Source organism: Macrotis lagotis, chromosome 6 (genome assembly GCF_037893015.1).
Source record: "Macrotis lagotis isolate mMagLag1 chromosome 6, bilby.v1.9.chrom.fasta, whole genome shotgun sequence".
Lineage (NCBI taxonomy): Eukaryota > Metazoa > Chordata > Mammalia > Peramelemorphia > Peramelidae > Macrotis > Macrotis lagotis.
This window is the reverse complement of record NC_133663.1, coordinates 191,668,809-191,685,751: the sequence shown is the minus strand read 5'-3', so window position 1 is coordinate 191,685,751 and position 16,943 is coordinate 191,668,809. Positions and strand designations below refer to the sequence as shown.

The window sequence follows — 16,943 nt, the reverse complement described above, 5'->3', positions numbered from 1 at the left end:
TGTGTGTGTGTGTGTGTGTGTGTGTATGTGTGTGATATTAAGTATATCTAACAAAAATGACAATCAAAATGTATAAGGATCTAAAATAAATTCATAAAAATTTGAACCATTCATTCTTAATAATTTAAATGATAGGAATTATCAGTATTTGAAAAAGATATCTATTTATCAACAACCACATGAAAACTGTTCATAATTTCAGAGAAATTAAAATTTTAGGTTAAATGAAAATGCACCTGACAATCACCAAATTTGCAAAGATTTTAAAAATGATAAAAGTAAATATTGTGCCCATGATATTACACTGTAGTAAAGTTGTGAGTTGGTACAACTCTTTTGGTAACACATATAGAATTCAATAATAAGAACTGAAATAATTGTCATATCTTTTGAACCAATGGCCCTAAACTGGTGATTGGTGATTGGAAGTTTTAAATTAAAAAATAAATTTCCTGGAAAAAATAATATACTTTTAAAAGTTTAAATGTTTTAGGGCACAAGAAAAGAATCATATAACCATTATAATGATTTTAGAACATTCCATCTAAATGCTCTTTTGTTAGACATTACTTTTCCACTGGGATTTCAGAAAAATCAAACTATCTTTTCACTTTCAGAGGACGTAGAATTAGTTTTACTTAGTTGATTGCTTCTGACAATTCAAAAATTTCAATATTATTTATTTGTTAATACTAATGGTATATCTTTTTAAATTTTTAATTTTTTTCACTGTATCTTTACTAACTGGGTTGTGATGAAATCATATTTTTATCTTCTCACCCAGGTTGGGAAAATCAGGAAGACTGCTGCTCGGAAAAGAGAATATCATGTCCTCTTCATGGTTGTTACAGCTGTCATCTGCTATCTAATTTGCTGGGTACCATATGGAATGATTGCATTAGTTGCCACCTTTGGTCCCCCAGGAGTGGTATCACCAGTGGCCAATATTGTACCATCAATTTTGGCAAAGAGCAGCACTGTATGCAACCCAATCATCTATATACTTATGAACAAGCAGGTAAAGGTGTATATAATTCCTTTTTTAAATCCAAATGAGTTATTTCAAAATGTCTTAATTGTATAGTCATTAAGTATCTAAAGTTTAGTTCTCTTATGCATTCTTTGCCAAGGTCATGAAAATAATAGTGGAAATAAAATAATAAAAATCATCAGTTTACATGACATAAATTTGGGAAATTAGTAAAGGCTATCTTAATTTAAATGATCATTTTTCATTATGCTCAGATGATTTTCTAGAACCAGGATTTTCTTCCTCAAGTGTAAGTGTCTGCTTCATAGACACTTTGTTTTTAGTTTTTGTTTTTTCAAGGAAATGGGGTTAAGTGGCTTGCCCAAGGCCACACAGCTAGGTAATTATTAAGTGTCTGAGGCTGGATTTGAATTCAGGTACTCCTGACTCCAGGGTCAGTGCTCTATACACTGCGCCACCTAGCTGCCCCTCTTCATAGATATTTTTGTTGAATGGCTGAGGTTTACAAGAGGAGGCTCTAGAAATTGTCTAGTCATCAGAAAGTCATAAATCTGGAATTGGAAGGAATAAAGGGATAATTAAATTATTTCTTTTGTACAGAACACAAAAGTGAATTCCAGAGAGAAGTGACTTGTAAAGGCCACACAGATAATAAATGGTAGAGTCAAGGCTAAATTAGGTCTTCCTACTTTTGTAAATTCGTCCTACCACAATACATTTTCTCTTCATATACTTTTTCTATATTTTAAATTTAATATCAAATAAAATGGAAACATTCATATGTGAAGAACTATCTATCTGTCAATAAACATTTTTAAGCATTTACTATGTTCAACAAAAAAGCAAAAAAGAGTCCCCAATTTTGGGAGTTCATTTTCTAATATAGGAGACCACATACAAGCAACTAGGTACATAAAAGCAATGGTGGGATTCAGTTGGTTTGCAGCCATTCAGCAGAACTGATACCCAATTTTATGTTGGATTCAACAAACTAGTTGTTAAAAAAATGGCACTTGTAATCAGGGTTCTCTGTAAGGTGGGCACCTGGGCAGCCTTGTCCATTGTAGAAATCACAAATTTACATTCCTTATTCTTCTATAACATTTATCTGCATAACAGCATTTTCAAAGCACCCATGGACATGTTTATTCTGTACATAGGTGAAAAAAATAGATGGAACTATGCTTATAATATTTAATTTCTTAAAACTCATTGTACCTTTGATTAAATACTATATTTTAATTCCCTCATTTTTACTACTTCAGGAAACAAACATATAATGTAAAGAGAAAAAGTCCAATCAACTAGGGACAGTCAAGACGTCATTTGCTTCTGCTTTGTGTTACACTCAAAATTCCTCCAAATTATTATGAGTGCATTGGTGTTCCTTGAACAGTGAAATCAATAGCAAGTCAATAGAAATATAGATTTCAAAGGTTATCCTATCACCCATTTCAGAAGCCATGGAAGTAGAAGCAAGAAAGAGTTAGAATAGGTAGAATGAGTTTTAGCTCTTCATCAGTTCCAGCATTGACTTCTGTGGTCATATGCCTGATCTCACTCCATAAGGATATGCTTGCTTACTGTGAGTAATATAAAAATCTAGTTTTGTGTACCTTTTGTATTGTTTATATTTGAGCATTAGATGCGTGAAATAATAAACTATCTTTTGGTATATCTTTTTTGCAATTTATTTGAATTTCACCACTAGATAAAATATAAATATATCTATCTATATCTATATCTAATCTGTATCTAATCTGTATCTAATCTCTATCTCTATCTCTATCTCTATCTCTATCTCTATCTATCTCTATCTCTATCTCTATCTCTATCTCTATCTAACTAATCTATATCATCTATATCTATATATGGAATAGATAAAAAAGTTACCTGAAGGAGCAGGTATTGTTTACAAGGAGAATGGAAAAGGTCTCATACAGATGGTGGTATTTGAGCTATTTAAAGGAAGGTGGTGAGAGAAAAAAAAATATTATTGGCTTGAGGAGCCTGTCAGTGCAAAGAAGGAGTATTGTATTCAAGGAACTCAAAGTAGTTGGATAATAGACTTCATAGAGAGTAATACAATGTAAGAAGATTAGAAAGGTAGGAGCCACCTAGTGAGAAAGAGGGAAGTTAACCTAGAGGTTGAGTTTAATTTGTTGCATAGAGTGTAATATGTTTAGCCCTCAACCTTAAGAAAATCCCTTTTATAGTTGAAAAGAGGAAGGATTGGCATGGTGGGAGATTTCTGACAGGAAAATAAAAAATATAATTTGGCACAGAAAAAGAGGATTGTATATGCAATCATAAATATATTTCATATATTTGCTTCTCCTTCTAGGAGGAATATGACAAATTCAATGGATTTTTTGTGATATTCTATTTATCTGTATTTCCCTCCATTCCATTCCATCCTTTTGTTCTATTATGCACATTTTAGAATTTCTTCAATTGCTCTAATTCAATAAGTAATCCTACTACTAAATTCTTCCCTTAAAATATATAAAACCAAAGAAAATGTATGCTCATATTGACCATGTCTAAACATTCATGTCTTGGTGTGAATTCATCCCTTTATTGTCAGGAGTTTGGTAGATGATTCTTCATTGATCTTTTGGTGATGTGATTGGTCATTGTATTAATCAGAATTCTTACATCTTGCAAAGTTATTTTCCTTTCCAATGCTGTTACTATTATACAGATTTTTCTCTGGATTCTACTTATTTCATCACCATTCTCCCAGGATCTCAGACTTAGAACATAGATTGTCAACCTCTCCATGTAATCTGTTCCTAAGAGCTGCTGATCTCACCTTTGCATCACTTCTTAACTATGCTCTTTTCTTTCTTACTACTGCCACTACCCTAATGTAGACCTACATCTCCCTACTCCTGCACTTCTGCAATAGGCTTTTGATTGTTTTTTTCTGCCACAAGTTTTCTTTTCATTCTAGTCCAAATTGAAGATGGAACAAAGTAGCAAAACACATAGTTTTTCTTTTTTATTGATATCGTATTTTTTCTAATTATATATTATTAAAGTTTTTCAACATTCATCCACATGCATAAGCATATTTTTTTAAGTTACATAATTTCCTTCCACCTTCCTTTCCCACTACATTTGTGTTTAATATGTTTATAGATTCCTCATTTTCAGTTTGAGGAATTATGATTAAGAGAAAAGAAAGAAAACCATGAGATAGGAAAGAAATACATAGGAGAAGATTTTAAAAAGTGAATGCAGTGTTCATTCAGATTCTGTAGGGGATTTTGTTTTTTTTTTGTTTTGTTTTACTTCCTTTGGATGAGGATAGTGTTGTCTATAGCAGGTCTCCTGGTGTTGTCCTAGCTCTCTGAAGTGCTGAGAGAAGCTGTATTCACCAAGGTTGATCAACTCACAATGTTGTTCTTAATGTGTACAATATACTCTTGGTTCTGCTCCCTTTGCTTAGCATCAGTTTCTGAAATTCATTCCATGCTTCTTTAGAGTTTCTTATAGAACAGTAGTATTCCATAACATTCATATACCAATAACTTATTCTTTGCCACTACAAAAAGAGCTGATCTGAATATTTTGGAACATGTAGGACTTTTTCCCATTTTTTATGATTTCCTCTGGATATAGGTCTAGTATTGGTATTGTTGAGTCAAAGGGTATGATCAATTTTAATGCTTTTTGGGCATAGTTCCATATTGTTCTCCAGATGGTTGGATCAGTTCACAACTTCACCAACAATGCATCAATGTCCTAATTCTGCTACAATCTTTCCAACATGGACTGTTTTCCCTTTTTTGTCATCTTAGCCAACCTAATAGGTGTGAGGTGGAACCTCATAATTGTTTTAATTTGTATTTCTCTAATCAATAATGATTTTGAATACTTTTTCATATGATTATATATATAGCTTTAATTTCTTCATTTGAAAACTGTTCATATCCTTTGACCATTTATCAATTGGGGAATGACTCATAACCTTATAAATTTTATTCGCTTCTCTACATATTTTAGAAATGATACCTTTATCAGAACTCCTAGAAGTACTATCAACTGAGTACTATGAACCAAGTTCTATCAATCAAAATACCATCAATCAAAAGTTGATTGTTTGCTTGATAAGCTGCAAGTTCTTACTGCAGGGCTGCTCTGAGGCAGGTACTCGCTCTGTACTCACTCTGGTGTGGCACAGTTCTCTTAGCACCCCTTCAAACTATTCCTGGTGATCCCAGGACCAAGAGGTCTGGAAACCATCCCCTCTGCCACAGGTCCCGGTCCCTCCAAGCATCTAGGTACTAGGCCTGCTGTGATTGTTGCTGCCCTTGCAGAGGCTTTTTCCCACCCCCAGTCTTGGTGAAAAAACACCTTTCCCTGGGGAACTTCTAAGTTGTCTTGGACTGGGAAATTGTATCACCCAGTCTTTCTTTGGCTTCTGCCCCTCTAAATTTTGGCTAGAGTCATAACTTGATAGCTTTTGGAGTTTGGGGGGAACAAGTTTCCAGGAATTCCTGCCTTCATGCTGCCATCTTGGCTCTGCCCCCTTCCTTATAGTGAATTTTTTATCCAGAAGTTTGAATCTTTGGTTTATCAAACAGTAGTTTACTAAAGTCATTTGCTGCTATTTCTTTTGTATCTAATCTATTCCAATGATCCACCACTCTATTTTTTTAGCCAGGATCAAGCAGTTATTTTTGTTTTGTTTTTTGGGATTTTTTTTTTACAAGACAATGTGGTTATTAAGTGACTTGCCCAATGTCACACAGCTAGGCAATTATTAAGTGTCTGAGGCTGGATTTGAACTCAGATGCTCCTGACTCCAGGGCCGATGTTCTATTCACTGCACCATCTATCTGGCCCCTCCAGTGTCAAACAGTTTTGATGACTGGTGCTTCGTAATTTTAGATATGGTGTGGCTAGACTTCCTTTACACCTTTTTTCCTCATTATTTCCCTTGATATTCTTGACTGTTTATTCCTCCATATGAATTTACTTTTTTTCTAATTTGCTAGAAGCTTGATTGGTATGACACTGAATAAGTAATTCATTCTGGGTAAAATTGTCATTTTATTATATTAGCTTGGTCTATTTATGAGCAATTGATGTTTGACCACTTATTAAGATCTGATTTTATTTGTTTGAAAAGTTTTTTATAGTTATTTTTATATGGTTTCTGAGTCTGCTTTGCAGGTAGACTCCCAAGTATTTCATGTTATCTGAAGCTCTTTAAAATGGGACTTCTCTTTTTTATCTATTGCTGCTGTATCTTATTAGTAACATACAGAAATGCTGAGGATTATGTGGGTTTATTTTATATCCTGTGAGTTTGCTAAAGTTGTTCATTGTTTTGGGGTTTTTTGTATATGATTTTCTAGGATCTCTACCACCATATCATCTACAAAGAGTGAGAGTTTTGTTTCTTCATTGCCAATTCTAATTCTTTCAATTTCTTTTACTTCTATAATTGCTATTGCTAACATTTCTAATACAATATTGAATAATAATGGTGATAACAGACATCATTGTTTCACCACAATCTTACTGAGAATGCTTCTAGCTTATCCCCATTACATATAATCATATAATGATTGTTGATAGTTTAAGTAAATATTGCTTATTGTTTTAAGGAACATACCTTTTATTCCTATGTTCTCTAGTCTTTTGAATAGGAATGGGTGCTGTTTTTGTCAAGAGCTTTTCAGCATCTATTGAGATAATCATATGATTTGTTATTGATAGAAGCAATTATACTGATAGTTTTTTTTTTATATTGAACCAATCCTGCATTTCTGGTATAAATCCTGCTTGATCATGGTGTATTAGGCTAGTGGTAACTGTAATTACTGTAATTACTGTAAGCTGTAATACTGTAAGCTGTGATTACTTTGCTAATATATTTTTTTCCTGCAAGGCAATGGGGTTAAGTGACTTTCCCAAGATCATACAACTAAGTAATTATCAAGTGTCTGAGGCTGGATTTGAACTTAGACCCTCTGACACCAAGTCTGATACTCTCTCCACTCATCTGACCTGCCAATATTTTATTTAAAATTTTTGTATCCATATTCATTAGGGAAAATTTATCTATAATTTTCTTTCTCTGATTTTTCCTGGTTTAGGTATCAGCACTGTATTTATATCACAGAAAGAATTTTGCAGGCCCTCTTCTTCCCCTATTTTTCAATAGGTTATATAGAATTGAAACTAATTGTTCCTTGAATGTTTGATAGAATTCACTTGTGAATCCATCTGGTCCTGGAGTTTTTTTGAGGTTCATTTTTTTCTTAGATAGGGTTATATATTTATTTAATTTTAATTAATTAATTAATAATGAATAATTATTTAATTTCTTCTTTTAACCTGACAATTTATATTTTTCTAAATATTCATTCATTTCACTTAGATTTTCAAATTTATTGACATTCATTTGGGTAAAATTATTACTTTAATTTCCCCCTCAAGGGTAGTGAATTTACCCTTTTCATTTGTGAAACTTTTAATTTGGTTTTCTTCTTTCTTTTATTAAATCAAATTAGTCAAAGACTTATCAATTTTATTGTTTTTCTCTCTCTCATAAAATCAACTTTTAGTTTTATTTCTTAATTCAATAGTTTTCTTGCTTTTGATTTTAATTTCACCTTTAATTTTCAGAATTTCTTGTTTTGTATTGAATTAGGGATTTTTAATTTGTTCTTTATCTAACTTGTTTAGTTGCATGCCCAGTTCATTGACCTCCTTTTTTTTTTCTATTTTATTCATATAATCATTTAGAGATATAATATTTACCCTAATAATTGCTTTGGCTATATCCCATAAGTTTTGATATGTTGTCTCTGTATTGTCATTACCTCAGATGAAATGACTAATTCTTTCTATTTTGTTGTTTGATATACTCATTCTTTAAATTTAGGTTATTTAATTTCCAATTAATTTTCAGTCTGTCTCTCAATGGCACTTTATTGCATCATGATCTGAAAATGGTGATCTGCATTTGATTATGGGTTTTTAATGCCTACAATATTTTGTAAGTGCTATGTACAAGAGAAAATAAATATTATATTCCTTTTTATTCCCATTTAATTTTCTCCAGAGGTCTAATATATCTAAGTTTTCTAATGTTCTATTCACTTAAGTTCCTTCATGTTAATTTTATGATTAGATTTATCTAGTTCTGAGAGAAAGAAGTTGAGGTTCCCCCACCACTAGAGTTTTGCTGTCTATGTCTTCCTGTAACTCTTTTAGCTTCTTTTTTAGGAATATGACTGTTTTAGTGCTTGGTGCATATGTGCTCAGTATTGAATTTTTTTCATTGTCTATGGTACCTTTTAGGAAGATGTAGTTTGCTTCCTTATCTCTTTTAATTAGATCAAATTTTTCAGTTGCTTTGTCTGAGATAAGGATTGCTACCCCCCTGCTTTTTTCACTTCAGCTGAAGCATTATATATTTTGCTTGGTTTGTATCTCTCTGTTTCAAATGTGTTTCTTGTAAGGAGCATATTCTAGAATTCTGGGTTTTAATCCATTCTGCGGTCTGTTTCTGTTTTATGGGAGAGTTCATCCCATTTACATTCACAGTTATAATTACTAACTCTTTATTACCCTCCATTTTATCTCCCCTCTATTTATATTTTTTCTCCTCCTTTGACCTTACCCCTCCTTCTTAGGGTTTTGCTTTTGAATATCACCTCTTTCAATGTGTTCTCCCTGCCCTGGTCTATCTACCACCCTTCCTTTTCTTTCCCCTTTCCCTTTTCCCTTTCTACCTTCCCTCCTTTTTATCAGTCCCTCTGTCCCTTACTCCACCCTTTCCCCTCCTAATACTTGAAAGGTAAGATACATTTCTTAACTCAATTCAATATGTATATTAAATTCTTTTTGAGCCAAATCCAATAAGAATAAGATTCAGGAAATTCTTACCTCCTCCCTTCTTTCCTTCTATTTCAATAGTTCCTTAGCACCTCTTTATATGATGCAATTTACCCCATTTTACCTCCCTCTTCCTCTGGTCTCTTTATAGCCCCCCTTCTCTTTATAATGTCTTAATTTAAAAAAAAATCATTCCATCAAAGTCATGGACATGTCATGAATGTTAATATCTTCAATCTAAGCATATTTTCTCTAATCAATTTAGAATTCTTAAGAGTTATAAGAATTTTCCTCTCAGGATGTAACCAGTTTACTCCTATTGGATAGAAATCTTTTTTTTTTTTTTAGGTTTTTGCAAGGCAAATGGGGTTAAGTGGCTTGTCCAATGCCATATGGCTAGGTAATTATTAAGTGTCTGAGACTGGATTTGAACCCAGGTACTCCTGACTCCAGGGCCAGTGCTTTATCCTGTACCACCTAGCTGCCCCTAGAAATCTTCTTTTACCCTGTTTTACCTTTATCTCTTGCACTTCCCATTTGAAGATCAAATTTTCTTCTCAGCTCTGGTCTTTTCTTTTGGAATGTTTGAAAGTAACCTATTTAGTTAAATATCCAGCTTTTCTCCTGAAAGAGAAGGCTCAGTTTTAGTGCATAGTTTATTCTTGATTGTAATCCAAAATCCCTTACTCTCCCAAATATCATATTCTAGGCCTTTCTATCCTTAGCGTTGATGCATTCAGGTCCTGTGTAATTCTGACTGTAGCTCCTCAGTATTTGAATTGCTTTTTTCATCCCATTTACAGTATTTTCGCCTTGATCTGATCATTCTAGGTTTGGTCACAATATTCCTTGGTGTTTTCATTTTGGGATTCCTTTCAGGAGGTGATTGATGGATTCTTTCATTAATTATTTTGCCCTCTGGTTCCAGGATATCAGTATTGTTCTCCTTAACTATTTCTTGAAGGATGCTGTTCAGGCTCATTTTTTAGATCATGGTTTTCATGTAATCCTATGATTCTTAAATTCTCCTGAATCTAATTTCCAGGCCAGTTGTTTTACCAATGAGGTATTTTATATTTTCTTCTATTTTTTCCATTTTTTAAACTTTATTTAACAGATTTTTGCTTTCTCATAGAATTTTTAGCCTCCATTCATCTCAATCTATTTTTCAGGGAGGTATTTTCTTCTTCTAGCTTTTGCATCTCTCTTTCCATTTGGTCAATTCTATTTTTAAAGAAGTTGTTATCTTTTTCCATTTGCTCAATTGTATTTTTGAGGGAGTTATTTTCTTTTTACATTTGTCCTATTGTATTTCTAAAGGGTTTGTTCTCTTCTGTCATTTTTGTTGTTGCAAGAAGTTAATTTTCTCTTGCATTTGTTTTCTCAGTTTTTCCATTTGGTTTTTAAATTCCTTCCTGATCTCTTCTGAGATGTCTTTCTGGGTTAGAGACTAATTCATATCTTCCTCTGAAATTTCACATATCGGATCCCTTCTATCCTCTTTTTCTGAGCTGGCATTCTTACCTCCAAGCTAGCATTTAATAGACCCTGATTTTTGCTGATCTTTCTTCATTTTGGGATTTGCTATGTTTCCCTAGAGTTGGGGGAGGGACTTATTTGCAGATCTTTGCTATTGAGAACCATAGAGGTCTTGCTTACTGGAGTGAGGAACTCCAGGAGTTAATTCAGTGGACTAACCAGAAAGAAATACCAGATTGTCTGCATTGGGGATGTCAGATGCTGGGGCTGATCTGAACTGTCCCCATGTAAAGCAGTCTGCGCTAGATCATCAGGACTGGAAATAAACTATCAGAGGTTCTCTCTGGATAATCAACACTAGGGAGGTCCACCACACATAACCAGGACTTTGGGGAAGGTGCAAACAACTGGGGCTGTTTCTGTGTTGTTTGTACTGGGGAATTCCAGGCCCTCCCATAGGAACAGCAGGGGATCCTCTGGGAATGCCAGGGACTCTAAGTTATGGCTGTCCAGATCTCCTATCAGGTTGGCCCATGAGACCTGGGCAGCTATGCTGGAACTCTCCCAGTTTGCACACTGAAGTTCTCTCAGTCCATCCACTGGTTACACAGCAAAAGCTTCCACTCCCACCACAGAGGTTCTCAGGTTATTCTCCTGCTTTGCCCTGCTGCCCAGGTGCTGGATTTCTGCTCTCTGACCTGGGCATACCCATGTTTCAACACTCCCCACCTCACTCCCAAACTTTTCTGGAAGATCTTCCACTTTGTTCTTTTGTGGATTCTGTTGATGCAACATTATTTTTCTTTTTGACTTTTGCAAGGCAGTAGCATTAAGTGACTTGCCCAAGGTCACAAAGCTAGATAATTGTTAGATGTCTGAGGCTGGATTTGAATTCAGGTCCTTCAGATGCCAGGGCTGGTACTGTACATACTGTGCCATCTAGTTGCCCCAATCCAATATCTTTTAAGTGGCTTGATTCATGTTGGTTCTGATGGAAAGCCAGGACAGTTTAAAACAGTGCCTCACTTCTCTCTGCCATCTTGGCTAGAAGTCCAAACCCATAGTTTTTCTTACAGAAAAACAAGCAAAGAAAAAAAAAAGTAAAAAAAAAACCTGACAAATATGCTACATAGTGGGGGTCCTTTGTTCAGACATTACCTTTGTCCAATGAATTGAACACAGGGAATATTATGCTATTTTTTGTGTCCCTGAAACTTAGTACTGTCTGACAAAAACATAGGTGTTCAATATGTGCTTGTCTATTTGACTTTATTAAATGTTGATTTAATTATTAAAGCAGCATCCACAATAGGGAGTATTGGCAGTCTTCCAGTATTTTTCAAAGTATTTTTTCAGTTCACCTTTTCATAAGGGAAAGGAAGACTTAGAAAATGGTTTATCTCAAAGTGAGGTTGATATCATCTGGCTCCTTGTTACTTTCTGGCATCATTGCCATGATAGGGGTAAATTTTGGTTTTTTTCAACATAACCAGAGTTACTACTCCTGTAGCAATTTCCACTGAGAATTGCATTGTATATGTGTGGTCCTCCTTCTCATTTCATCTTGATTTTGCCCTTCTAGGAAAGGGCAAGGAAACATAGTAATAGAGTCAGAAAGTGAAAGGAGAAAATTTCAGTCTAAATGTATGGAATTATTGACTTCTGAGACTACAATTCTAATATAGGGCAGATCCAATAAAAAATGTCTACTCGAAATTTTAGAATGATGGGCTCTTAGCCAGGAATGTACTACCCCTAAAATCTTATTTGCCTGGTATCTTGAAAATATGTTCACAAGAACCTTAAACTGAAAAGAAAGGGAAACAAAAAAAACTGTCAACATTTATCAATCACCAAGTATCTACTATGTGTCTAGTACTATACTAGGTAGAGGGTATACAAGTAGAATTAATTAAATAATACTTCCTTATAAGGACATTCTGCTAAATCTGTTACTATAAAGCAGAGTTTTTACCTGGAATCTGTGAACTTTAAAAAAAATATTTTCAAATTTGCATTTTAATATAATTGACTTCTTTATAATCCTATGTATTCTGGGCATTTACAAAAATTCTGAGAAAGAGTTCAGAAATTTTACAAGACTGTCAAATTGGTCTATGACACAAAGCATATTGAGAACCCATGCCACAGAGACAACCAGGAGGTACCTTCGAGAAAGAGGAACAAAACAGAAAAGCAGTTATTTATAGGAGACATTAATAGTAAAAATAAAGGAGTCAGCAAGATCTTGTGACTTAATTTAACTCAATAACATTTATTTAGTTCCTACTATGTACAAGATATTGTGCTAGGCACTGGTGATACAAATAAGGAAAAGAAAAAATACCCCTTCCTTCAAGAATCTAATAGTCTAATCAGGAGTTACAATACCAAAAAAAGGAAGCCAAAACATCATTGTGGGGGGAGGCATCAGAGGATAGATGGTATAGGGGCATGATGTTCTGTGAAGTTGAAACCAAATAAAACTGATGATGGAAAATGTAGAATAATTTGGAAAATGTTGATTTGAGCTCTCAATAAAGGAAACTTCAGGAGGAATTTATTGCTCTACCTTTCAGCTTATGCAATTCTAGTAACCACTAGTAAGGTAATCAGTCCTCACTAGTGGCCGCCTTCTGTATTTGTTCATTTGTTCATTTTTTTTTTTTACTTTTTCCAAGATATCAATGCAGCTCTCAGACTAAATATTATTTTTTCTTATTATATGACTTGGTCTACCTCATTTTCTAATCACATTTTTTCCTAGACAATGCCTTTTTTGATTATTCATTTCACATAAGTCATCATTGATAGTATGCTGTATTCTACTTATGCTGATTCTATTTTCTCTGTTTTAAGTTTGTTCACTCACAATTTTGATATTTCAAAGATTGATATTCCATAATTCAGAATGTCATCAGTAAAATAGATGTGGGACTTCATGTTTGTGAGGAACTTGGGGTAACTAAAAGCACTATGTAACTTCCTCAATGTAACATGTCCCTGATAAGTCTTCTGTTCAATTCTGGATCCATTTCATTATCCAATCATTATGCCTACCCAAGAGATATGGATTTATGGATTAATTCTCTCCATCCATATGAATACCATAGCCTAGATAATAAGTATTCCATGCATTTGGATATTCCCATTTATATTATTTGATAACTTTTAAATGATTATGTATTTTGTTGAGGGCTTTTGGAAAGTGATGTAGCTTATATGAAACTCTTCACAGACAGGAATATCAAGGACCTCATACCCATTAGGATTTTTTGCAATACATCCACAAAGTTGAATACATTTGCTAAATGTATATCACTCTTTTCTATGCCTCATTTGTTATTGAAAATCAGAGTGAAGTTATTTTTGGTTGTATTTTTCAAGGAATCTTCTTTGAGTTTAAGATGTAGGAAGATACCTCTTTGAAGGAGAACTTTTAAGACTGCATTTTGCTCAATTGAATTATTTTTATTATTTTCGTGATTACTAAACAATAAGTCCAGCAGAGCTTATAATTTCATTTAGTAGAATGACCAAAGATGTGGTCTGCTTTAGAAAATTGTTGGCAAAAGACTGTTTCAAGTGAGATCAAATAAGACAATATCTGTAAAGCACCCTGCCTAGCACATAGTGAGTTTTAAATGAATGCTTTTTTTCTTTTTTCTTTCCACTGTTCCCTTTTCTTTCTTTCCTTCCTTCCTTCCTTTCCTTCCTTCCTTCCTTCCTTCCTTCCTTCCTTCCTTCCTTCCTTCCTTCCTTCCTTCCTTCCTTCCTTCCTTCCTTCCTTCCTTCCTTCCTACTCCATTTCTAACCATTCACCTCTCCTCAGTCAACCTTGTGGTCCCCTACTCCCATTTTCACTATATTAATACCAAATCTAATGTGTACCCTTATTCAGCATAATCAGGACTTTGTAATTCAAAAAATCTGCCAACCTTAGCATTCCTATAGTGGGCAAATGCCAACATATCTATCACTGGTACTATTTTCCTAAGTTTATTTTTTTTTGCTTCCTTGTATAGCCCATCAGATCAGATTTTAGTTAAACTCATTTTAGCAATGATAATGAACTGTTGATCACTATAAAATGCTTCTTATTTTACTGTATTTTTGTCTATTGGTTGTTTTCCCATCATTTTCATCTATAAATAATCTTGTAATCATCTATTTTTGGTTGGATCTTATGAAAACTTTCTATAGATTCTGTATCTTCCCTTCATTACTTTTCACTGCTTTTATGTTTGGTACAATTCACTGTTTTATGAAGTTATAGTGCTCATAACCTGCAACCATTCTTTCTACTAACACTTAGAAAATGGAAGATTCTACCTTATTTAGAATAATCAGAATAGATAAAAAAGTGTTGGAGTAGTTTTATATATTAAGAAGATATACTCAAGTGATTCTACAAAGAACTTCCCATTTCAAGTGGCACTGCTTATTTCTGCTTCCAGGGAAAGTTCTTCACTTGAACTTTCAGTAGCACTCATCCAGGATATAAGGCAGTTAAGGAACCATGGTCCATGGAAGTAGTGCATTTGTATTAATAATCTAAAAAGCCATTTCTTTAGATTATTTCAGTAAGAATGTTACACATTTTGACCTAGTCACACTAAAATGTAGTCATTTAACAAAGGATTATGATTTTCAAAGGTAAAAAATGTTCAGTGTTGTTGAGAACAGTCTAAAGGATTTCATCTGTAACACAAGTGCAAATCTAAGTACCCAGGTTATTGAAAAGGGTATAAAAACTTAGATTCAAAGTATTCTATAGACTTGTAATTATCACCAACTCATTGAGATGCAAATGTGTCCATCCAAACAATTGACTAACCTTTTAAGTGTGATGAAAATATAATTTAGAGAACCAGGAAGAAAAAGCTCAGGTACCTGAAGTCACTTTTTCAGAAAGTATCAGTTAAAGGAAAAGGAATAAGTGTATATCATATAGCTGGAAAGAAATTATACAATAAACAATTATTATGTGGCAAAGTACTATGATAGTTTCTGAAGATAAAAGAGAAAAATTGAACAGTCCTTGTTCTCATGGTGCTTACATTTTATTGTAAATGGTGTGTGTACCAAGCCAGTTTATATCATTATTTGTTAAACTCTTACCAGGCAATAGACATATTTGACCTAAGGACTGAGACAAAAACATCCCCACCATATCCTTTCCTTCAACGAGGTTGCATTCTAATGGGGAAGAAAATATGTATATAACTATGTAGTAGTAAGATATATATATATATATATATATATCTTACTACGATGTGTATATATATATATATATATATATGTGTGTGTGTGTGTGTGTATGTATGTGTATGTATGTACATACAGAATAAATTGTAAGGATTCTCAGAAGTAAGACACAGGGTCCTTGGGGAAGAGAGTACTAGCCATGACTTTTTAGGAAGTGACTCTAAGAAGATCTTTGATTGTGAGGATTAGGATTAAGAAGAAAGTAAATTCCATTAACAGCTTGTACAAACATTATCTTCCATGGAGAAGAAGGATAAAATATTGCATGTGAGGGAGTGGAAGTGGACCAATTTTGTAGAACATAAAGTATGGGTAACGGGTTAATGTGCAATAAGTCTGGAAAGGTAGCAAAGAAAATTAAATGCCAAACAGGAAATTATATTTGATCCTGGATGAAAAAGTGAACTACTGGAGTTTCCTCAGCAGAGAAGTAAATGTTATACCTATATTTGGGTAACATTGATTTGGCAGTTCATTTGAGGATGAATTGGAAAGACTTGAGGCACGAGGTTATTCTAGTGATGCAGGCTTGAACTAGGGTGATGGCTATGTGAGTGGAGAGAAGGAAATGGATGGTAGAGATGATGTGGAGGTAGAATATAAAATGATTTTAGAGTTATTTCAATACAAGGAATGAGGTCAAGTAAAGAGTCTTGAATAATTTTAAGGAAATAAACAGGAAAAGAAGCAGCTGGTGGTGCAGGAGATAGAACTTGAACTCGGAAACTTACTAACTTTATGATCCTGGATTTTGTCTCTGTCTCATTTTTCTCAACTGTAAAAAAATAATAATAATAAAATACTGATAATATTTGCCTTTCCAGATTGTTGTGATGCTAAAAGGAGAATTTACTCCAAAGCCTGCAACATAGTAGATGTTTGATAAATTCAGGTTAAAAATAAAAAGCAGGAGAAGTTTAGTTGATGGAGAGTCTAAGGGAAAATCAAAAGGATTCACTTGCCAAAGAATGAAGGCAATCAAATGGAGAACCAGGTGAAATTATCTTGGGCAATCCTTAAAGTATGCAGTGCAATAAAAATAAATTTCTGAAAATCATATGCATATCCTTTTTTTGTGTGTTATCAGAAATAACCATACTAGCAAGTGAGGGATCAAAAAAACTGAAAGAAACAAATAATGGTGAATCTATGTATGAGTGAGGAGAGGTAACTGATATCATGTAGTATTTTGTACTAAGGAGACGTTCTAGGGATTTTAGATTTTGTTAGGTGTAAGGATAGTGTCACTTCTGTCTCTCTTCTTAATATGGCATTCTGCCTCTTGAAGAAGGTGGCACAGTGAGTAGAGTATGAGACTTGAAGATAGTAAGACAAGTTCAAATTC

At 33.7% G+C, this 16,943-nt stretch overlaps 1 protein-coding gene across 1 annotated transcript in view; it reads left to right on the top strand.

The window, feature by feature from the left end:
• The window catches only part of LOC141491330 (pinopsin-like), a 291,048-nt gene that overhangs the window by 195,044 nt on the left and 79,061 nt on the right, over nt 1-16,943 (top strand). Inside the window, exon 3 of the mRNA XM_074192172.1 lies at nt 785-1,018. Within this exon, the coding sequence (XP_074048273.1) occupies nt 785-1,018 (234 nt within the window). The remainder of the gene's footprint in view (nt 1-784; nt 1,019-16,943) is intronic.